This window comes from Mustela nigripes, chromosome 14, assembly GCF_022355385.1.
Source record: "Mustela nigripes isolate SB6536 chromosome 14, MUSNIG.SB6536, whole genome shotgun sequence".
In the NCBI taxonomy this organism is placed as follows: Eukaryota; Metazoa; Chordata; class Mammalia; order Carnivora; family Mustelidae; genus Mustela; species Mustela nigripes.
In genome coordinates this window covers 36,235,830-36,259,864 of record NC_081570.1, presented here as the reverse complement: position 1 = coordinate 36,259,864, position 24,035 = coordinate 36,235,830, and the positions used below count along the sequence as shown (strand labels likewise).

The following is a 24,035-nucleotide window of genomic DNA, read 5'->3' as shown; positions in this document are numbered from 1 at the left end:
TTGGACTTGGTCTTTGGAATTTTCTTTAGGGGGCACTGGGAGCCATGGTAAGTTCTTGATCAGGGAAGTGCTTAGAAGTCACAGATCACAGAATAGTCAAGTTGACAAGTACCATGGACCTCATCTAATCTAACCCTTTCAATCTGTAGATGAGAAAGCCGAAGTCCAGAAAGGCGAAGTAACTTGCCCAGCGTCACTCAGCAAGCCCGGGGCAGAGCCAGGACTTGGACCCAGGTCACCAGCCTCTCTGTTTGGGGCTCTTTCCCCTCTGCTGCAATCTGGGATATCTTCTGGGGGGACTGAGCTGGAGGCAGAAGTCCACCAGGAAGCTACAGCCCCACCTAGAGCAGAGATCACAAAGCCAACCAGTCAGAAATATTTATTGAGCCCTTCACCCTGTGCCCCATCTTGGGCCAATCTGAGGAGTCCGTGTATTGAATACCCACATAGAAGGACAACAAAGCAAAGAAATCTGGTGGGCTTCTGGGAGGAGGAAACACACAGCAGATAGAGTATTCATGAGAAGGGGCATCGAGAGCAGACTTGGATGAGGATGTAGGAAGGCCTCCGGGAGGAGTAGCCCATCACTCGGGTTCCCTGTGGTTCTTGGCCAAGGTCTCCACCTCCTTCATGAACCGGAGACACAGCTCCTCTTCCCATGGCAAAGCAACGCACTGCACAGCTACAGGAAATCCTATGGATCCTTGTACTGCCTGCCCAGAGAGAAGGTAGATGGACTTAAGAGCCTGCTTTCCACTCTCAGACCCCGTGCCCCGCCTCCTTCACCACTCATAGGCATTATTAGTTCAAACATCTCATCCCCAATCTTTATTAAGAGAGAGATGTCCTGGATCTCAGAGTCCCAGCCTTCCTCAGCTCTCAGTGAAACCTGAAAAAACTATTCTGACTTTGTCTATCTCTAATTCTCCAGGGTTAAGATGTAAAATTTGCTCCTTGTGCAGACAGCCGACTACAATTATGAAATAAAAAATCGAGTATCCACCCAATGTTCTCAGCAAAGGAATAAAGAATATGCAAATCCCTGATCCCAAGCCTGGTCATACTTCCGCTGTGAGAGAGGTACCCTGACCCCAAACACAGACTCAGGAACATGGGGACTGAACCTGAGTCCCGGCTATGAAATCCAAACATACTTAGAGCATTCAGGAATGTTTCCATTGTTTTATGATGATAAGATACAAGCCCTTATTGTCTTTGTCACTGGAGCCAAGTCGACCAGCTTGGAGTCCTGGCTCCCTCCACGTGACCTGTCTATGAGGCATGGCAGCATGGTCGGTCAAGTCTCTTAACCTGTGTGCGCCTCCATTTCCAACTTCGTAAAACCTCACAGGACAGTTATGGGATTTAATGATTTAATATATATACAGCACTTTTAAACAGCTCCTGGAACAGAGTAAGAGCTCAAGACACATTAAATAGTATCATTATTATTATTTTCTCAGAATTCAGGTCAGCAGTTCCACTGGGTGACTCTAGCACTAAAATCAATTTCCAAAAAAGTAAGTTACTTAATGTCTGACTCAGACACACACATACTTTTCAGAGTCAATCTCTCTCTCTTTCTCCCCTTCTCCCTGTCACCCAGGACAAGGCTGTTATCTTAGATCATGCATTAAATATGCACATGAAAATATTTCCTTTTGTGAGCCGCTTCTGAATTAGTAATAAGAAGTATACACTTCCTATTTCCAAAGCCTTATACTGATTGCTTCACTGTTTTTCTTTTCTTTTTTTTTTTTTTTTTTAAGATTTTATTTATTTGTCTGAGAGGGAGAGAACGCACACGAGAGGGGGGCAGGGGTCAGGGAGCAGCAGGCAGAGAGAGAAGCAGGCTCCCTGCCGAGCAAGGAGCCAGATGTGGGACTCAATCCCAGGACTCTGGGATCATGACCTGAGCTGAAGGCAGCCACTTAACCGACTGAGCCACCCAGGTGCCCTATGCTTCACTGTTTTTCAGTTGAGCCTTTAGGACAACCCTGTGGGATAGATATTTTAATTCCCATTTTCCTGGCAAAGAAGTTGAGGCTCAGAGGGGAGCAGGGTCCAGTCCAGTTCCCTAGTAAGCTCCTAACCAGGGGCACTGGCTCCACTCTTCCTGCCTCTGGGATCAACTTTCCCTAACGGAAGTGTCTAGAAGACCAGTGGTTTTGTATTCTCCCGGGGCAAGGACGGAGGCTAACTTGGAGCTCAGAGGGTGTGTTCTCAGAGATGGGGCGAAACCACGGTACAAGCAATAAAGGACAAACACTGGGAATGACTGACCCGGCCCCACACCCACTCTTCCTGACCGGGATGGAGGCAAGACTCAGTCCTGCCTTGTGCCCCTGGGGGAGAGACCTGGAGAGAGAAACCGACCTCCCGGAAACATTTGTCAGAAGTATCTTTGTAGTATCCCTTGTAGAAGGCCAGTTCCTCCTCGTCCTGCAGCGTCACAGTGGTGACTGGCACCACGCCAGCGGGGAAGTTCAGGACGTTGTACAGGCTCGTGTAGGAGGAGACATCTGTAGGCAGAGCCAGGCAAGCACAGATCAGCGGACAAAAGACAAGTAGGGAAGAGTGTTGGGTGAGCGCCCCCTCTGAGGTCATTCTCGGAACTGCAGCCCTCTGGACTCGCAATAGCGCCGCGTTTGGGGCCGAGAATCCACCTGACGGCGGCGGCCTCCTGCTCTCCCCAGAGTGGAGGGAAAGAGAATGGTCGCTACTGAAGCCTTCCTCAGTGCCAGGCACTGTGTGGCCTCTCTCCACAGCGGATCCTTGAGTTCTCTCCACCCCTTGTGAGGCGGAATTGACTCTTCGTGTGAACAATAAGGAAACCGAGGTGGTGGACCGTTGGCTGGTTTTTCACAGACCACACAGCTGATGACCACTGAAGTGTGCAGGGAGGGTGACCTTGAGTTAAAAGGCATCTCCTCTACAGTAGCCACCTGTTTGTAGGGAGTGAGTGATGGAATGAGAAGAAGGAGTGAGCCGGAGGGAGTAAGACGTTTGTAGGGGGGAGTGAGAAGATGGTCGGTGATGTCAGCAGATGCCACGGGCGGGCGCAGGACCAGGTGTGGGATGTGCCTTTGGGCAGTCACTGTGAGGAGACGCAGGGAAGCGGAGTCCAGGCTTGGGGTGGGTTTTCATTCTGCCTTGATAACACCTCTGAGAATTGCACCTGTGCTGGGCAAGGGCGTCACCCCAGGGGGCCTAGGCCAAAGCCACCTTGTGAAGGAGGGCAGCAGGAAGCCAGTTAAGAGAGACTGTGTATGCCAAGTGAAATAAGCCAGACACAAAAGCCTCCTTCCTTCTCATTCCATTTGTATGAAATCCTAGAAAAGGCACGACTATAGTGACAGAAAGAAGATCAGCGGTTTCAGTTTGCAAGGGTGGTGTGAACTGCAAAGGGCCATCAGGGAAATTTGCCGTATGATTAAAAATAGTCTGTATTTTTACTATGGTGGTAGTTACACAGCCAGATGCATTTGTTAAAATTTATCAAATTACACTCTGAAAATTGGTGGGTTTCATTGCATGTGAATTATATTTCAGTAGAGTTCGGGTTTTTTCCTTTCTTTTTTTTTCCCCCCTTTTTTCAGTAAGCTCTGTACCCAACATGGGATTTGAACTCATGACCCTAAGATCCAGAGGCACATGCTCTATTGACTGAGCCAGTCAGGGGACCCTTAGTAAAATTCATTTAAAAAGTGAATGGAAATTGTGAGTGTCTGCTAATAGGTACAGGGCTTCTCTTCTAGAAAATGGAAATGTTCTGGAATTAGATAGTGGTAGTGGTTTCATGGCATTCTAAATATACTCCAAACCACTGAATTGGACACCTTAAAATGGTGAAATTATGTTATCTGAATTTTACCTCAATTTAAGAAATTTTTTATTTATTTCATTTTTCAAAAGATTTTATATATTTATTTAACAGAGAGAGAGCGCAAGCCAGAGGGGAAGCAGGCAGAGGGAGAGGAAGAAGCAGATGCCCCAATGAGCAGGGAGCCCCATGCAGAGCCCAAGCCCAGGACCCTGGGATCATAAGCTGAGCAAAAGGCAGATGCTTAATGACTGAGCCACACAGGCACCCCAAGAAATTTTTTTTTAAGTAGTGAATGGGTGACAGAGTCCAAGGCCACAGAAGCTGTGGCAGGACTCTGGAGTCCTGGACTCCGGATCTCAACCCCACCAGGACCCAGGTTCCTCTCACCTAATGTCATGTTAGAATAGCCTGTACAGAAGGCAGGGGCCAGAACTGGCGTCAGCAGTACATCTAGATCCAAGGACCTCCACTTGGCTATGAACTCTTGCTTATATTCCTGCAGGAACAGTGGTGGAGGGAGGGGTAAGACCAGCAGAGGTCACTGTTTGCAGAACAAGGTCAAGCACTACCAGGCCAGTGGCATTAAACCTCAGAAAGAATTCCCAGACTGTGAGATGCAGATTGAGACACCTGGAGGGAGAGGTAGCGGGGAAGGGTCGGGGCCTTCCCAGGGGCTGAGGTGAAGGGATGGGAAGGGGAGTCTTAGGCTGCAATTATCTGGGAACAATGTATCATCCTAGCCCCAAAGAGATGGACTAAATTAACCTCCAGGTCACCAAGCCTCCCGAACCAGGTATACGTGGGCCTCCCCTACAGGCCAGGCCAGAGCTCTGCCCCCACCCCCATCCCCCAGTCTGGTCACTCCTGTCACCACCCAGGTCTCTGCTGCCCCTGTTCCAGCGGTCCCTTGAGGTCACTTCAGGCACACATAACCTCCACAGCTTTGTGATGCTCCCACAGTTTCTTGGGAATCCTGGGGGAATAAATAAGAGAAGTCCAAAAAGATCAGAATGGGAGGACCCCCTTTTATACAAACAGGGACATTACCATGGAGAGCTAGAGCCTAATCTCAATGCGGGCTGCAAATCAGCTGATGGGCCAGGAATGCCCCCTGTGTCTTGTTCACTGCCCAGAATACATTGTCTGCCCAGTGCTCCCAAGAGTCCACATCCTCTGGTCAATGCCCCACCAGCACCACCACCAGCCACAGGGACTCACAGGCTCCCCGCAAAGCCACAGTTTCTTCCCCTAAACTGTGAGGTCCCCACTCAGCCCTCAGGCCACTCCAGCCCCAATTCCAACCCTAATCCCAACCCAAACCCAAACTCAATCTCAGCTCAGGCCCAGACTTTACCCCAGCCTAAACTAATTCGAGCCTGAACTCAGAGATTAACTCCAAATCAAACCCAGCCCCCAAATAGCCCCAATCTCAACCCCACTCAAAAGCCTAAACTTAACCCGTGTCAGACATGACCCTAAAAACCTAATTAGATCCCAAAGCCTAAATAGCCCCTGCCCCCAGTGGATGCCAACTCTAGCCACATGGCCTTTGCTTAATTCCCCCCATCCCATGGAAGATGCTTGTGAACGTCACCTGAGGACACTAGCACTCACCCCACGCCATGAATCTCTTTAATCTTCTGGCTAGCTCGGGGCTCCTAGAGAGGCGGGGAAGAGAGACCCATTCAGAAACCACAGGGCAACACCTGCCTGCCCAGAATCGGGGTCCAGGAAAAGCAACTCTATTCAGCACACTGACATGGAAGCTTCTACTCCTTTCTAGCCTTTAGCCCCCCACCCTCTCTCTAAAACCCCTTCTTTTTTCTGAGATGCACCCCTCTCTCTCTGAAAGCACCCCTCTCCTTTGGACCCCATCAGCCCTTTCAGTTCCTCTTCTCTGAGCCCCCACCACTCTCTGGGCCCCATTCTGAGTCCTTCTCCTCTCTGGGCTTCTCCCCTCCTGAATGCCTCCCCCACCTCAGGTCCACACTCACTATATACTTCAGGATACAGGCCAAGAAACCTTTGAGTAGGCCTGGCAGACGGAGCAGGTTGACAGTTGTCTTTACACAAGGGTCCACAATGTCCCCCTCACTGAGGAGCCACAAACACGTATCTAGTCAGTTACAGTCTTTCAGCCATCAACCGGCCCTCCTACCTACCCAGCTCCCACTCTGGAGGGAAGCCATGGAAGGAGGTGAGACCAAAGAAATGCATCTGTTCCCACCAGCACCACCCCTGGAACACATGCATCCTGGAGAGGGAGCCCAGGTTGCTGACTTGTTGTTTAAGGTCACACAATTAACCAGAGGCATCCCACCAGTGCAGGCCCACGTAGCCCCTTCCTAGGGCTCAGGGCACCACCATCCCCAGCACCACCATCCCCATCAAGGCACCACCATCCCCAGCCCCACGCCCGACATCTGAGTCCCGACAAACATACAGCTTCTCCAGAAGGGTGGCCCCTCCATCGCCAAACAGACCTCCCATGAACAGGTGTTGGACAGCATACTCTATACGGGGGATGGAGAAGGGGATGATCTGGGGAGACAGAGGCTGAGTCAGGGCCTGGAGTGCTACTCACCCCACCAGGGATTCTCAGCATCCCTCAGGACTTTTTAAAAAATTATTTATTTATTTATGTGACAGAGAGAGAGAGATCACAAGTAGGCATAGCAGCAGGCAGAGGGAGAGGGAGAAACAGGCTCCTCGAAGGGAGCCTGATGTGGGGCTTGATCCCAGGACCTTGGGATCATGACCTGAGCTGAAGGCAGACACTCAACTGACTGAGCCACCCAGGCGCCCCTACATCCTTCAGGATTTAAAGAGAGGACAGGATATCACCTCTCCTCTCCATCCACCTGAGCCCCTCTGCTGCCATGCCACTCCTTCACCCCCCACGGAGAGACCATGGCATTCAAGCGGCCCTCCTTTCCTGCCTGCTTCACTGCGGTCCTGTCTCAGACCACATGCTTCACTGAATCTTCACAGCCACCTCATATGGTAGAAAACTGAGGCTCAGGGGGGTTAAGAGATTGGCCCAAGATTGCATAGATCCATGTGTCGTCAACCAGCAATTCTCAAAAGGGAGGCATGACCAGGACAAGCCACTGGTTGTGAGAGGCAGGGGCTGGGGTGGGGTGGGGGGTGCGGAAGGTGATTTTTGAGGACTGAGATCTCCTCACAGCCATCTGTTGGAGGCAACAGAAACCCAAGCTATAGGAATTATAGGAGTGAGTCCCTGAATCCCCACCCCTGAAGAGGGAAGCTGCAAAATCTTGATGCCTTCCTCACACTAGGGGAGGGGGGCCCACTCTGCTCCCACTGCAGCCCATCAGCTTTCCCCAGGAAGCATAGAGGAAAAACGGTGATGTTAGCAGCTCAGACTCAGATATAACTTCCTTTCTCTCCAAGAATGGCCCAGCCCAGCATGCTCACCAGTCTGGCTGCCTACCTGATGTCCTGCATCCTGGAGAAGCTTGGAGGTGAGCCTCATGGCCCTGGCCATGCTAGGAGTTGGCTGAGTGAAGCCATCGGATTCACAGTAACCAATTCGAAGGAGCTGGTTACTGGAGTACACCTGTGGGCAAGAGGGGCTGGGTGGGGCTCTCAGAGGAGAGTGGGTCTCTTCAAGAGCCAGACCGGGACCTTGGGCCACAGCTGTGGCCTACACCTTGGGCCCGGGGGAATCTACAGAAACTCCCCAAGACCCCCTTGGAGCCTCTCTATATACTTTCCATGCTCTGGGTCCTCTGGAGAAACCCCTGGAAGGACTAATGGATAGGCAAATGATTGGGTGGATGACGTGGATAGGTAGATAGATATAGATTCATGAATGAGTAGGTGGCCATATGTATGACATGATGAATGGGTGGGTGGGCAGAGGGTTGAATGGATAGATGGGTGGGTGGAAGAATGGATGGTTGGAATTGAGTTGGGGTGGGGGGAAAGGTAAGGAAGTAAGTAGATGAATAGACACAAAGACCTTTAAGCTAAAAAACAGCCAGGAGAGGATGGAGATGGAGAAATTAGTAGAGGCAAATAATGGATGACAGAAAATGATCACAGGTTGATTGTATTTGGACATGTGTAGAGATCAGATGAGTAGCATCAACAGAATGGTAGACAGAGACTCTCCCTATGGAGAGGGTTCTAGAGCAGATAGGGCTGGATTCAAAGCCCAACTCTGCCAGTTTCCAGCTTTGTGATCATAGGCAAGTCACTTCATTTCCCCTCAGTTTCCTTCCCTGTAAATGAGAAGCACAATGCTCATTCTATAGAGCGAGTATTAGGATGAACTACCAAGAGCCTGAACATAGTAGATTCCAATAATTGTCACTGAATAAACTAATGCATAAATGAAGCCTGCCAAAGCTGGCAGGGCCTGGAGCAATCTTCCGGTCCAACCTCTTTACCACACCACTGGGGAGCCTGGGGCCTAGGAAGAGATGGGACTTGGCCAAGGTTACCTAGAGGACTGGAAGCCCAGCTTAACCAGATACCAGACATGCTGAGTATCATGTCTGTGTCATGTCTGGAGCCCCTCTCTGGGGGGCAGTGTTAGCTACAGTGCCAAGCAGCTGAGAGGCCAAAGCAGCTGGTGTCCAGCAGGGAGGGGAGGTGAATATGACTGATCATGTGGGCTTCTAGGTCATTGTACCTTGGGCTGGGGGAGAGAATCTTCACAGAAGATAGTCAGATGGTAGACAGGTCAATGAGGAAGGAAAGGAGGGGAGAGGTGGGAGCCCTCCAGACCCAGCTTACCTCCTCCCTGAAGGGCATAAAAGGCACGGTGGGGTCCAGCCGGTGCATGTCTTCACTTAGCAGTGCTCGCAAACACAGCGCCAGGCTCTCCACATCCCGGGCCATGGGGCCAGCCACGGTAGTCACTGAACAGAAACAAGGCAGATTCCTCTCATCCTTTCTGCTCCCGGGGATCCCCATTGCCTGGCATCAGAGGGTGGGGCCTGGGGCCATGATCAGGTCACAGGGTCCTGGGGCCGGGGACAGGGAGAGTCGGCACACTGCGAAAGCAGCTCAGGTGCCTGACAGGAGAATCTCAGCTGGGGCAGAGCGTCAAGAGACAAGTAGGAAAGATTAAAGCTGGGTTGTAAGAAGCACTTCTCACGGAGGGGTTTGGGGGGTGGGGGGGGCGCTTGGGAAACATGCTGTTCCTTCAGATTGCTTTATCACCAGTGGGGCAAGTCTGGGTGAGATAGGGCTGAGTGAAATGTCCTTGGGAGAGAGGAAGGCTTACTGGGTTGTCTCTGGATGGGTGTGGCCACAGGCACAGCGGGTTGCTTACCAGATTTCTTGCCCTTGACAGCACCTGCAACTCCGGAGTAGCTGCAAAACCCCACCCCCACCCAGAGCCCAGCTCAGCGCTTGAAGGAAGGAACAGGCCAGCCAAGCACTCCCCCAGGCCCCAGCACCAGCAAGAGGAGTTGCTTCAACCTTGCTGTGACCCCTAGTACCCACAGCATCAAGTCTAGCCTCTCTGATGGCCTTCAAGGCTCTGCAGTATCAACTCCTTCCACAGCATCCCCTTCTAGCCCTTCCACACACACATACTGCTCCGGGCAAAGAACGCTGCTCGCAGGTTACAGCCTTCTAGACTCTACACCATCTCTGCAAACCCATCCTTCAAAGCCACCTTCAGATTCTGCCTCTTCCAGGAAGCCTTCCCTTCCCTTGCCCCGCCTCTGAAAGTATAAGGTCTAGGCTTTTAAGAAATCTCTGTTGGAGAAAAGATCAGCATCATCCTGTGAATTTCCACAAGCTTTGACCCTCTCCTAGAGCCCCATCACTTTCTGACTCAGCCATTTGCATGTCTAATAGCACAACAGGGGCAGGGACCGGGTCTGAGACTGTTCTGTGTCCCCAGCACACGGGCTACCACAGTGCAGGTATTTGGGGAGGAGGACCTGAAAGATGGGTGGATGAAGGATCAGAGGCGGATACGGATGGACAGATAGATGGCTCGATGAACAGATGGATGGGGAGATGGATGAGTGAATGAACTAATGAATGGAAGGAGGAATGTATATGAATTTGCCAAGGGTTGGGATGTTTGTCCTTTTTTTTTTATCGATATATCCCCAGTTCCTAGTACGGTACTAGTCACAGAGTAAACACTCAATAAATATCTGTTAGATAAATTAAATGGTGGATAAATAGTGAAATTAACTGATGGCTAGAGACTGGGATGATGACTGCAAAAATGGATGAATGGACAAAGGATGGATAGATGGAAAAATGGATAGACCAATGAGCGACTAAGGGAACAGGTAGGTCAATGGGTAGATGTAAAGATGAATGAATTCATGAACAAATAATTTAATGAGCGTATGGAAGGCCTTTTCTCCTGCCACCTATACCAGACATGGTGTGCTGATCTGGGACTGAAGCAGGAGCTATTTGAAGCCCACCTACATTTAGCCGCTTCCCCGAGTACTGAGGTGAGTGGATAAGAGTTGATGTACCAGGCAGGCCTCTGTTCCCCTAGGCTGGGCTGAGTCTCCCCCTCCCCCCAGCACCAGCACCAAGTACCTGAGGCGGTATCCGGTGGTCCTCAAGCCACAGACACCACAAAAGCTGGCTGGTACGCGGATGCTGCCCCCACTGTCGGTCCCCATGCCCAGGATGGAACCCCGTTGTGCCAGCATGACTCCCTCACCCCCTGAGGAGCCCCCAGGTGTCTTCTTCAAGTTCAGAGGGTGCAGGGTCTGTCCGTAGATGGGGTTGCTGCAATAAAAGCTGACAGAAGCAGAAGAAAAAGAGCTGGGAGGTGAAAGTCTCCCCGAAGAGACTGACCCCCTCAGGAGTCAACCCCAGGCCCACTTTGGCTCCCCAGCTCCTCCCCAGGGCTGAGCCCTCCCAGTCTCCCTTACGGCTGAGGTGAGGGCCCAACTGCAGCAGGGAACACCAAGAGGGGACACCAACCACAGCTCCTAACTTAAGGACAGGAGCCCCCAGCCCTGCTGTCAGAATTGGCAACAGGTTCCTCACAAAAGTAGGTACACTAAATGCCAAGGGAGAGGAGAGAAAAGCTGGGATAAACACAGAGATGAAACTCTTCAGAATCTCAGAGCCTGAGGGCCTGTAGAGACTATGAAGTCCACCCACACATTACAAGATGAGGAGGCCAAGGCTCAGAGGGCAGAAACGACATGCCCAAGAACCTCGATCCTCACAGCATGCGTGACTGGTCCGCACCTCACCCCTCCACCCTGAGCCCGGACTTTAAGTTGCTGTCAGTCCTGGGCCCGGCCCCAAACCCAGCCCCGCCTACCCACTTCAGAGACCTGAACAGCGTCTGTGGGATGTTGGTCTTAACGAAGGGAATAGCTCCCTGAGCCTTGAGCACTTCCACAATGACCCCATCCTTGGCTGCTGGCTTCTCCAGGAACTGGGCCAGGCCGCACGTAGAGTCATGGCCCTGCAAGGAAGTGACATTAAGGCCAGGCCCTAGGGATCAGAATGCAACTTCCCAGGGAACAGGCTCTCCTCACTCTGCTCCCATTCCACACATCGTCATGGCCTCTGAGATGTGTGGACCCTGCGCCCTTAGGAGGATTCATGAGCGGCGGGAGAACGTGGTGGGCCAGAGCCAGACGCCTGGGTTCAGATCCCAGCTAGCCACTTTCTAATTGTGGACCTTCAATTACGGAACTCACCCAATGTCCCACACTCAGATGCTCATGGGCTCAGTGACGTAGGGTCACACACACATACATGGACACGTGTGAACATACACCTCATAGCCTACCTTGCAGTCATAGGTGTCCTTCAGGCTGATGGGGACCCCATAGAGGAGGCCCCTCTCAGTCTTCTGGAGCTTCTTCAATGCCTGCAGTTGCTCCTCACACTCGCCCAGGAAATCCGTGAGGCAGTTTGCCTCCTTATGTACCTTCAGTGCCTGAGCGACATTGAGGGAGACCAGACATGGGGCACTCAGTCACCCACCATCCTGACCCAGAGCAGAATAGAAATGGTGGGTGACTGTGGCATGTGCTCCCTCCCATGTCAGCCATAGTGCTGCAATGTTATATCCGTACCCCACCTCCTGTGAGGAGGACAATGGGTGAGAACCCCCACCCCCCTCCAGAGCCAACCGCCACCTCCTCTAAGTAGCTACAGAGGACACTCTCCAGACTGAGCTCGTCATTCTGCAGCTTCTGGGCCAGCCTCTCCAGGGGCAGTTCCAGGATGGCTTTGGGGTCCAGGGAGGGCTCCTGTGGAGAGGAAGGGCAGAGGTCAATGACTGATTCACTCCAGTTCACTCGCACATGCTCAACATCACATCCCCACACAGTTGCTCACCCATCCATGTGCCCAGCCCGTGCCCCTGGACTCGCCCTTAGCATGAAGAACATTTCCAGAACGGGCTCCAGATTGGCATGAGAGTCCCACAGGGCAGATGTTCCCTCTGTGTCTGCCTCCCCAGTGCCCAGCCCGAGGCCTGGCACAGAGGAAGGCCTGCTCCCTCTTGTTGCTACCCAGAAGGGGCACAATGGCAGTGGGAGTGACTCTAGCTGCACGTTTGGAACCCAGGGGTTATGGAAGTGGGCTTCATCTCTGTATGGTTTGCCTTCGGGGGGGCACCTTTCCTTCCTATCCAGCCTTCTCACTCCTGGTGATCTGACTTGGGTATGGGATGATCCAGCCTGAGGGGCAGGAGAGCCGGGACCCAGCCTTGACTACACTCTCTGCTGGTCAGCGGGTTCCCTTCCCTCCCGTGGCCAGCGTTCCTCCAAAGAACAAAGGACTAGAAGCCAATCAGGAGTTACCCAGCTGCTCTGAGCCCAATTCTTCAGGGTATGAGGTGAGGCCTGACACCAGCCCCTCAGGACTCTTGTCAGAGGCAAGCGGTGGCATGACAAGGGCCTAGCACACAGCAAGCACTCAGGAAGGTGAAGTTGTCTTCCTTTGTCCTGCCGCGCCCCAGCTGAGACTCTGATGCCTGCAAGCCGGAGTGGGGGGCTGGATGGGAAGACAGCACGATGGTCCTTCCTTGGTCTGGAGAGTGAGGTGCCAGACAAGGTGAAATTTTCCTGGGAGATTTGGGACTCCCAGTCTCCTTGGTTGTTAAATCTCCTGGACTCTTCTTTTTTTTTTTTTTTTTTTTTTTTTTTTTTTTTTTAAAGATTTTATTTATTTATTTGTCAGAGAGAGAGCGAGCGAGAGCGAGCGCAGGCAGACAGAGTGGAAGGCAGAGTCAGGGGGAGAAGCAGGCTCCCTGCGGAGCAAGGAGCCCGATGTGGGACTCGATCCAAGGACGCTGGGATCATGACCTGAGCTGAAGGCAGCTGCTTAACCAACTGAGCCACCCAGGCGTCCCTCCTGGACTCTTCTTAAATCCCCATCTTGCAGTCCTCGGTAGCATCTGACTCTCAGACACTTTCCTGCTGCAAACTCTCTGTGCCCTCAACTCTCCTGGCTTCCTTCTCTCCCGGGCGGCTCCTTCTCAACCTCTCCTCTCTTTTATTCTATAAATAAATGTTGCTGCTCCTCAGAACTTGGACTCCTTTCTGCCTAATGCCCGCCCTCCCTGGGTGACCTCAGCCACCAGATGTGTCCCAAGGATACCCAGATTTCCCTGTGTCTACAGCCCAGACCTATTTCCTGCCATGCCTCAGACCCATTTTCTGACCCACATATCCACAGATACCCCAGGACTGACTGTTTGTCAAACCCGTTCTTCTTCATGAAATTCCCAATCGATGATACTCACATCACCACAGCAATAATCCTCAGAATCATCCTGGATCACTTCCTCACGTCTGAGCTCCGAAGACAGTCATGATAGCTTATCTCAATCATACGGAACATGTGTTCTAACCCTTACTGAGTTGCAGGCTATATTCCAAGCATTTTACGTATATGAACTCATGGCACTCCTTACTCCCTACCTGAGGAGGTAGGGCGTATTGCTTTCTCTTTTTTTATGGTAGGAAAAGACACTGTGGCCCAGAAAGCTCTTTGCCCAAAGACACTTGGCTCATTAAGTGGCAGAGCCTGGATCTACATGCGGTACTCTGGCCCCAGTGACCATTCTCTTACCCACATGTGTCACTGTTAGGTGGTTCTGCCTCCTTCATATCTCCCATCTCTGACTCTCCAGACTCCTTCTTGCCTAGAACCTTCTCTTGTCTCTCAGTGTTCTCAGCAGCCTCCACACTGGCCTCCCTGCCTCTGGTATCTACCGCTCCAGCCCAACCTCTTCACTACAGCCTAGGTGATCCTATTCAGATAAAACCCATAGGTCCCAAGTGCCCTCAGAATAAAGTTGCAAAACCATTGTCCTCAGAGTGGTTTTCAGGGCTTTCGCCGTAAACATGTAAAGTGCATTTGCGTAGAGATACACCAAGATACACGTTTACCAAGTACATCCTGTGGGGCCAGATTTGCTTTGTTAAGCAAATCTGCCTGCACATTAAATCCTCATGAAAACCTTTGGATAGGAGCTTTTATTATCATTTTCTCCACTTCACCAATAAGGGCAACTGGGACGCAGAGAGGCTAACTCTCTAGCCCAAAGTCATAAAAATGGAGAGACTTAAACCTAAGTTGTCTCTCCCCTCACCACTACTCTCAAATGGCTCTTGGGGAGGGAGGCCTTTTCCGATGAAGCACTTCCTGGGTGCCCAGCACTGTTCTAGGCCCTTTCCCTGCTGGGCGCTGGGAGGCCCATTTCACCAGCCTTCTCTCTCTCTGCCCCATTCCCATATTCTGCTGTTCTAGCCATACTTCCCAGTCCCTTGACTTGTTGTGCCATTTTGCCACCTTAGTGCCCGAGCAAGGAACTCCCCTCCTGTACGCCACAAGGATTTTCAGAAGGGCCCAGATATGGATCCTTCTAGAATACGGTGGGCATTTGGCTAGAAGGCACCACAATGGTTGTGTTGTGGCTAAAATGAAATCCTTCTGAGTCACTTACCAAAAAGCCACTCCCACAAGTGCCCCACCACCCCCAGCGGCCCTAGCCCCTGCCATGGGACTCTGCCCTCTCTTCACAGTCCAGCAGGTAAAAGATTAATGCTCTGCCCAGCAGGGACACTCTAGGCACAGCCCTGATTCGCTCAAGGACTGTGAAGAGCCATTCTGTGCTCATCCCTCACCCTACTCACCCCAGCCCTAAAGAGCCCCAGCAAGCCCCACCAGGGACCATCCCAGCACATGCTGACCCACAGGTGCCCACCAAGCCTGCATGTCAGCCCCTGATTCCTACATGTCTACCTGGAGAGATGACATCCCTGTGGGCAAGTGTCCACTGTTCAGCTGGACCCCTGAGGCTACCACTCCGCTGCAGTTGTCTTCACATGGCTGCTTGTAAAAATGGAAGCCTCTCAGGGAGCTGGGGAGTGGTGGGGAGAACGGGCAGAGGGAGCTACTGGGGGCCACTGGAGGTGGCCGCTGGGACCACTCCTCTGCCAACACGGCCAGCACTCCAGGGACTTGGCGGGATGGATGGGGCTTCCGAGGGCCTGGCAATACATTCACCCACCCAGCTGAGTGTCCCTTGCACCTAATAGAACAAATTCATGGAAACTCACTAAACAGCTGCCCAGCAAGAACAACATTCGTTCTGTTATTACTGAAGTCAGACCTCTGGCATAGATAGTACTTGCTGTGTACACCACCGTAAACATTAGGAACTCACATGAGTACTATAGTTCTAATCATCACACCCAATTGTAGAGATAAGGATGTTAAGGCATGGAGGAGATTGTTTGTTTGTTTGTTTGTTTTGTTTTTTTTAAGTAGAGGAGTCAGGGGTCCCTGAGTGGCACAGTCGTTTGGACGACTGACTTGATTTCGGCTCATGCGGTGATCTCAAGGTCATGAGATCCAGTGTCAGGCTCTGTGCTCAGCACGGAGTCTCCTTGTGACCCTCTCTCCCTCTCCCCTCTCCCTCTGCCTCTTGCCCCCTGTGTGCACTCTCTCTCTCTTTCTCTCAAATAAATCAATCCTTAAAATAAATAAAATAATATGTACAGATCGGAGTTAGGATTCAAACACAGTCCCGCCTCCTCTCAACTACCACACTCCTATTTGTCCTGTTACACAACTTCTCAGGAGGCTCATAAGACTGAGAGAGCTGTAATTTTTTTTTTAAAGATTTATTTATTTATGGGGCGCCTGAGTGGCTCAGTTGTTAAACGTCTGCCTTCTGCTCAGGTGATGATCCCAGGGTCCTGGAATGGAGTTCCACATCAGGCTCCCTGCTCGGCAGGAGGTCTGCTTCTCCCTCTCCCACTCCCCCTGCTTGTGTTCCCTCTCTCACTGTGTCTCTCTCTGTCAAATAAATAAATAAAATCTTTTAAAATATATTTATTTATTTGAGACAGAGAGAGAGCAAGGGGAAGGGGCAGAGGGAGAAACCGTCTCAGGCAGACTCTGGGTTGAGTGCAGAGCCCGACACGGGGCTCAATCTCACAAACCCTGAGGTTTCATGACCTGAACCCAAACCAAGAGTTGGAGACTTAATCAACTGAGTCACCCAGTTGCCCCGAGATTGCTGTAATTTATTTTGACATTCTAAAGATTTTATTTATTTGACAGAGATAGAGAGAGAGCAAGGGCGGCGGCAGACAGAGGCAGAGGGAGAAACAGAGAAGAGGCAGACTCCCCCTTGAGCAGGGAGCCCGATGATGTGGGACTCAATCCCATGATCCCTGAGATCATGACCTGAGCTGAAAGCTCAACCGACTGAGCCACCCAGGCTCCCCTTATGACGACATTCTAAAAACAATGTTTATGACTTAGTTGACAATAGAGATGTTTGATTATATAGAATCTCGGCATTAGAATGGCTGGAGGATTGTGAGTACAACTGCTACATGTTTGGCAGAAGTCAAGAAAGGACTCAATACCAAGAAGTGCCCTCCCCCTCTTGCCACGTCCCACGGCTCTATGGGCCCATCTGGCCTTTTCCACACTCACGGGTGCTGCCTCCTATGATGGTTTAAAAGTCAAAGAAAATATATCTTAGAGTTTTAGTTAATTGATGTACTACCAGTATTTTCAAAGCAATTGTGAAATATGTTTAATATTGTCGAAACTTCCAATGGTCGGGAGGCTAATGTGCCCCTGAGGTGACCAGAGCTTCCTAGTTAGCAGCCTGCTGCCATGAGTGGCTTGTCCATTTACCCCAGTGGACTACGAGTATTATTTTCTACATGCTCTACAGAAACACTGCCTTATCTCAGGCTTTTCTCTCTACGGTATTGCCTTTCCTCTTCCTTCCTCCTTTTGGAAAACTCCTGCACATCCTGTAAGGCTCAGCTCCAACACTACCTCTCCGTGAAGACTTCCCCACCCCACCCTCTGCAGATGGCCCAAAGCCCTTCCTCCCGGGTCCTATAGCTCCACAAGCATTTGGCCTTCACCACACTCAGCTGAGCTGCCTCCCATCGCAGTTTGCATAGCTCTGTTCCCACCATGATACGATACATTCAGACCAGAAGCATCTTTAAGGCAGGTCAAAGTCAGGTGTCAGATTCATTTTGATTACGAATCTGTCCCCAGGGTCCACCAAAAGGCAAGACCCAGAGGAAACCTCCGTCAGATTTTGCTAAGCTGAACTGAACCGGATTTGTTTGAATCCTGCCAGGGTTTGGCCTATGTCTCAGCCTCCTACCTCCCTGGGAGGTAAAGCTGGACACCTGAGGCCTTGAGGGTATCCTTGGCAGGGGGAAGGTGCCCGTGAGGACCTGTGTAGCTTTGTTGGGGAAAGAGTAAGGTACTGAAAGCCAAGAGGTCTGTAGCCTTGGGGGGAAGCTGGAGACACCAAGGGTGACCTCCCCCCAAAACCCTTCCACTCCTCCAGCCAACCAGACCCACACACCCGCACCAGGTACTCAGCCCAAGAGCTCTACATACTAGACGCCCACACATACACTAAGCATGCCCAGACCAACACAGAAGCAGATGTCCTCACACATCAGACACCCGACCACACAGGTAAATGCTCAACCAAAATTCAGACCCAAACCTCAGACCCAAACCAGCCATCCATAGCTAGATGTACACATTCCCATCAGTAACACAATACATACATACCCACCCAGGCACACGTACCACAAGCCCATAACCAAACACAGGCAGCACGCACCCAGGCACACCACTCAACCAGCACACCATCAAAGCCAGCAGGAAACACCCACAAGCAGGTTCTGGTGTGTGCGGTAAGGGAACCCAAATCCGCCACAGTGCACGCACACGTACATGCATGTTCACATGCACACGTGCATATGAACACACACACACGGGAATCTTCTCCATCACACTGATTCACCACAGCAACCCCATTAGCCCAGACTTCTTGCTCACCAACCAGGGAGGGGCAGCTGCTCTCGGGGGGCAGATTGATTTATCCAACTAATTAGCCCCAATTAATATTAATACACATTCTCAGGAACTGCAGCAGCTCGGGCAGAGAAGCTGCCCCTTGGGGCCATCAATCACCATCCAGGGGACGGCAGAGGACACTCAGGAACTCCAGAGCATGGGGATAGCTCCTCAGGCACTGTCCCCAACCCCCACTCCCAGGGCTCCCAGGGAGTCCACCACCATCAGCCACAGTTGGGGACCCTAAGATGCCATGAGCTCACCCCTCATAGGGTAGTTGGGGAGCCCAGGAAGGGGCTGTCACGTCTTCCAGACCTCACAGTGGACCCCAAGCACAAGGAAAGGTGGGCTGCCTCTCCTTCCCACCTTACTCTCTGCTACTCTAGGCAGGTTCTGCGGCGACACCCATGGCTCAGTCCCTTCACCTTCAAGTCCCAGCCCAGCCACGGTGATTGTTCCAGTGCCTTGAAATATCCCTAACCTAAGCTGTCAAAAGTCCTTTTTAAGACACAGAGCTTCCTGGAAGGACCGTATCTCCAGTGACCGCCCTGTGCTTTGCATCTATGAGCTGTTCTCCAACATTTGCAGAACCCGGGGGCAGGGGGATGGGACGGAGAACGTGTAGTCCAGGGTTCCTGTGTCAGTGGGGTGTGGAGGTACTCAGGGGCTGGAAAGAGACCTGAAGGAAGACCATCTGCCTCCAACTGCTTCCATCAGTTTATCTTATTTCAACAAAAAGCTCACCCACCACATTACTGACTCACGTGCGGGGCTGGGAGGACAAAGAAAACGCACGGCCCCCAAACCCAACGGGTTCCAAGTACACAGATGGAGGAGGAACTGACAGTACCACAAAGAGCCAGCATGGGGAGAGCTGGGGATGGGGGACTGCCCCCCCTCCTGCCCCAGGCTCCTTGTCTTCTGGAGGGGATGGGACAATAGCCCTGAGGTGGGATCCTCCCCAGCCCTCCTCTTGAGATGGAGGGCTGGGGAGCCTCCGGGATAGGTGTCCACTCACTTGCTGCCGGAGACGCTGGGCCAGAGCCTCCATCTGCTGCAGGGCCACTGCCCTACGTTTCTGCGCCCTGGAGATCTTGTTCCGTGCGGGAGCACGCAGCCAGCAGAGCCGGGTGGCCCCCAGCAGGGCCAACAGGAGGAGCATCATCAGCCAAGCTATGACAGGCATTATGGAACCTGTGCGGGTAGAGCCCCCTGCTTCCTTGAGAGCCCTGCTGGCTCGTCCACCGGCAGCTATATGCTCCAGCACCCTCCCACTGTGGGCCCATCAAGGGGCAAAAGCCACACATGACCCTGCACGCAGCAGAATCCAAGCTCCTCCCACCTAGTGCTTAGCCCTAGGTGGAATTCCTGGAGCCAAAAGCCATTGGACCTCAGGCCACGCAGAGGAAGAGGCTCAGGCAGAGACAAGCATGGAGAGGAGCCCAAGCTTGCAGCTGGGGAGGTGACCAGGCTCTGATCAGACCTCCCCACACCCTTCTCCCCGATCCCACCCTCAAACACCCCACTAGCTCCCCTGATCTGACCCACAGCAGTTCTTAATGGAGCTGTCCCTGGGGTTTCCCGTTCCTTCCAGAGTAATTGCCCACCCCCTGAACACAGTTCACAGGCTGTATTGAGGTGGACTGAATAGGTTCACTCTGGAGGGCATCTGGTGTCCAGGCAGAGAAGCAAGCAGAGACCCCTGGGAGGCTCTGAAGGCATCAGCCTCTGGGGAGATGATGCCAGGAAGTGAGAATCGAGGTGGGCAGGCAGAGTCCTAACCCCGGCCTCTGTTACCCTCGCTAGGCTCTCATTCCTGACTGTAACACAAGGCCACATCCATGATCTTGGGAGTCCAGACTCCCCAGCCGACTGGTTCTCCCTTCCAGACTCATTTCCCATCGTCTCCTTGTTCCAGGAGCTCCTGGTAGGTTGGGCGGGGGGCAGTGGAGAGAAATATAGGGCTGTGGAGGTAAGGGGGCACCAGTGGTTTCCCAGAGGAGGAGCAGAAATAATGGGAAGTTATAGGGCTGCAGAGCAGGAGGGACTCGTTTGGGAGCCCTCTGGCTCTTGCTGGATCTTCTGGCCCAGCCAGGAGGGGAGAGAGGAGTGGCTGCCCGGGAGAGTGATGGCCCCACCCTTAAGACTGTGAAGTTAGAAGCAGAATTGGTGGGAAGGAGGTGTTTGTGGTTGGTAATATTGAGTCCGAGCTCTGGAGGGTTGCCCAGGGCCAGGTGGCATTTGGCCTATTAGTCACGACCTAAAGGGTAACCCCAGGTGATGAACGGGTCTCAGGGACTAGCCCCTGACATTGGCAAACTCCCCAGGTCCTTCTTCCTCCTTTCAGACTATTTCCCTCCCCCGTACCAAGGCCTCCCTCGATGAACCCTGGCTCTCCCTGATGGCTCAGCTCTCCTAGGCCATCCGGCACCCACACCCTTGACAGCACCTTAATCGTGATCCCTCCTCAAGTTGCACCCCTCCATTAGCACATCACCCCATTTTATTTCTTCATCGCACTTATTAGCTGAAATCGCCTTGTTTACTTATTACTTACCTCCCTCTCTAGAAATTAAGTTCGATAAGCAAGGACGTTGTCAGCCCTTTTCAAAAATGCCTGGCACAGAGCAGGTGCTTGGTAGTACTCCTTAAATGGAGGAACGATGGGCAGACTGAGTTCTTCATTCCCACCTTTTCTTCTGTGTGTTTCTGCTGCCTTCTTCCTAACATGCTTAAGTCTCTCTCATTAATTTAAAAAAAAAGAAAAAAAGAAGAGGGAGCACCTGGGCAGCTCAATTAGTTAAGTATCGAAGGGCTTGATTTCAGCTCAGCTCATGATCTCAGGATGGTGATCTCAGGATTGTGAGATTAAATCCCATGTCTGGCTCTGCACTGGGCCTGGAGTCAGACTGGGATTCTCTCTCTCCCTCTGCTCCCCCAATCCCCCCACTCAATCTCTCAAAAAAATAAAAACAAAACCACAAGTCTTCACTAGGTACCTAGTGAGTACCAGGCACTGTGGTGAGTGCTGGACACACAAGAGCAAACCCCACACACCCCGACCCCAAATGGCCTCCCCTACCAAAGGCACCCAGGGTCAGCGCTCCCAAACCAGGGGGTGGGAAACTTGGGGAGGCAGCAGCCCAGGAGGGCTGGCAGACTCAGGACGTGGTATTGCGGGAGTCTGTTAGAGGTGTGGCAGGTCAGATTGCTCCAGTGGGTGGCCTGGAATGACACACCCCAGGGTCTTTCCTTGGCCCCGATCCGATCAATACATTTATTAGTGAGTTAGATGAAGTTAAAGGGGTGTAGTGCTCAGACTTATGGATGCATGAGCTGAGAGGCAGAGCAGGAGTGGCCCACAGAGCCAGGATCCCAAAGGTTCTCAATAGGCTGAAGCCCTGGGATGATCCCAGAAGATGTGGCTCAACAGGGACAAAGAGAAGCTATTTTCACAGTGTCCTAAATTCCAATGATCACAACCCCAGGGAGAGGAAGGGAGGATAGACAGGGACATGACAGAACCTCCTAGAGAAACACACTAGCAGAGCGGCACCATGAATGGAACTTGCTTCTGTGGAATGGAACAGTATTTGTGGTCCCGAGCCCAGAACCTGGTTAACCTGGGATGTTGAGGGTGTGTTCTTGGGATGACTTGCAAAAGAGAAAAGCAGATACTAAAGTTTGGCTTCGTGGCTTCAAATCTCCGTGCAAGTCTTTGGCCTTGAACAAATTAGCAACTGTTTTTGAACTTGTTTCCCCACCTATAAAATGGAAGTAATAAGGCCCATTTTTTTCCCCATGGGATAATGGGCTAGCAACTCCAGAGGCTAACAGACGTTGGACTTTATTATGAAGACATGGCCCCAGGTCTGGAGTATGGACAGAAACACAAAGAAGCCCTTTTCACACAGCCTGCCAGAGGGCAGACTACCTTCTCCTTGGATAAGTGGGAGGTCTGTAGGTGCAGATGTGAGGAAGAGCAAGTACAGTGAGCAAAAGCAAACTGTGTGGGGGTGGGAGCTGTGCACACTGTCCCAAGCACCCCCCAAGGGCCACACTAGGATGTGGGCACTCAGGAAGGGGTGGAGACCAGAGTGCTCAGCCGCCTGGTTGGGAAAGGCATGGCCTCAGGGTCAGAACCAGGAGTCTGACAGAACACAAATGATGCTAAAGGTTTCAGGCATGATCAGAATGGCTTTTAGAAAGGTCACCCAACTCCGATTGAAAGGACAGTTGGAGAAGAGCAGTCTGGAGTGGAGTGTTCCAAGTACTGGGGCACCAGTGTGACACAAAGGCTCTGGAGCAGGGACCACCAGCTGGCGAAGATCCAGAAACGGAAAGGTGCTCATGTGGCTGGAGTACAAGGAATAAGAGGAAGAGACACGCTAGAGGAGGCTGGAGAGGTAAGCTAGGGCCATGACCCACAGAGCCTTGCAAGATACAGGAGGAGACTGGACTTTATTCTGGGTGGGATGGGAAACCATTAGGTCTTGAGACAAGTGACTCTATCTGATTTACACTTTCAAAGCATCCCTCTGGCAACTGCACAGGAAATGGGCTAGGGAACAGGTGTGGAGGGAGGCAGAGAAGCCCAGTTAGGTTACTGTGTTGTCCAGGGGACAGTCACGTGGCGTGGACTAGAATGCTAGCATAGCAATGGAAACAGGACTCAGTGGCTGCTTCCTGGCCACAGCAACCACCTCCCCCACCCCTTGGCAGCATTTGTCCCTTTGTATAACCTTTCCCCAAGCCCTGATCTCCCAGGGAGCAGATGCGTTCGTGTTAATGGCTAACCATCCCCATAAGTCCCCGAGCCTCTCAAGGTTGGGAGTCAGTCTTGGTAGAGCTCCAGCACCCACTGAGCCCAGGGTTAGGTGAGGCCACACTGGGGCTCAAAGGGTGAAGCAGTGAAGCAGTGAAGGGAAGAGCACAGGCACCCCCATCTTACAGCCTTGTGTCTAAGAGCACAAGGATACTGGAGCACCTGGGTGGTTCAGTCAGTTAAGCAGCTGACCCTTGATTTCAGCTCATGTCATGATATCAAGGTCTTGAGATCCGGCCCTCTGCACCACCCTCCACCCCACCCCTGCGGTTGGGCTCCCTGCCTGGTGGGGAGCCTACCTGAGGATTCTCTCTCTCTCCCTCTGCCCAACACCCCCCCCCCACTCCACTCATGCATGTGTACTCTCTACAATAAGTAATCTTTTTAAGATTTTATTTCTTTATGGGGTGGGAGGAAGCATGAGTGGGAGGGAAGGGACAGAGGGAGAGGGAGAAGCAGACTCCTTGCTGAGCAAGGAGCCAGACTCTGGGATCATGACCTGAGCCAAAGGCAGATGTTTAACTGACTGAGCCACTCAGCTGCTCCCATCACCAATAAATAAATCTTTTTAAAACTAAAAAAAAAAAAAAGCACAAGGATATCAAAAAGAGAGAAATGGGGCAGGAGTAAGAGGCTTGGTGGAGGGGAGGTGGGTACAGATGATTCTAGGGAATGATATGAGGCAAAATGACACAGTAGTTACAAGGAATCTGGGCAGGGCCCAACAACCTGGCCATCCCGATCTAGGTGCCCGTGTAAGTTAGGCCCTCTGATCAGCCCTTGCGTCTACCCTGAAACCGGTCCTACTGAGGCAGGGACACCACTGTCAGACAGTGCAGTGGCCACTGGGCACATAACCTGGTAGAAAAAGCCCCTCTGAAGGAGTAGGAAAGTCAGGAAGGAGAAGGAAGCCTTGGGAAAGCAAGGTGCCCTGAAAAGAATCTGAAAAGAGCCAGATAGAACCGGGCACGTGCCTGACCCGAGGGCTCAGGCTCAGAAACATCTTCTGCAGTAAACAGGGGAGATAGGGCT

The 24,035-nt window shown here is 52.0% G+C and overlaps 1 protein-coding gene across 1 annotated transcript; it reads right to left on the bottom strand.

Moving 5' to 3' along the window:
• Nucleotides 1-364: 364 nt before the first annotated feature.
• On the bottom strand, nt 365-19,465 carry LOC132000820 (fatty-acid amide hydrolase 1-like). The gene is made up of 15 exons (XM_059374619.1): nt 19,197-19,465; nt 11,947-12,060; nt 11,595-11,744; nt 11,131-11,264; nt 10,376-10,582; nt 9,132-9,172; nt 8,591-8,715; nt 7,281-7,406; nt 6,270-6,367; nt 5,821-5,920; nt 5,441-5,484; nt 4,760-4,799; nt 4,214-4,322; nt 2,377-2,522; nt 365-713 (listed from the first exon to the last, which is right to left on the bottom strand). The coding sequence occupies exons 1-15, from the start codon at nt 19,362-19,364 to the stop codon at nt 585-587; spliced, it is 1,731 nt and encodes a 576-aa protein (XP_059230602.1). The 5' UTR covers nt 19,365-19,465; the 3' UTR covers nt 365-584.
• Between the last annotated feature and the right edge of the window lie 4,570 nt (nt 19,466-24,035).

Excerpts from the sequence above, each read along its gene's own strand:
- LOC132000820 (XM_059374619.1), bottom strand. The coding sequence starts at position 19,364 with ATGCCTGTCATAGCTTGGCTGATGATGCTCCTCCTGTTGGCCCTGCTG. Across the intron at positions 5,921-6,269 it reads GCCACCCTTCTGGAGAAGCT|TGAGGGGGACATTGTGGACC; the intron begins GTATGTTTGTCG and ends GTGGCTCCTCAG. Across the intron at positions 2,523-4,213 it reads CTATTCTAACATGACATTAG|ATGTCTCCTCCTACACGAGC; the intron begins GTGAGAGGAACC and ends CTCTGCCTACAG.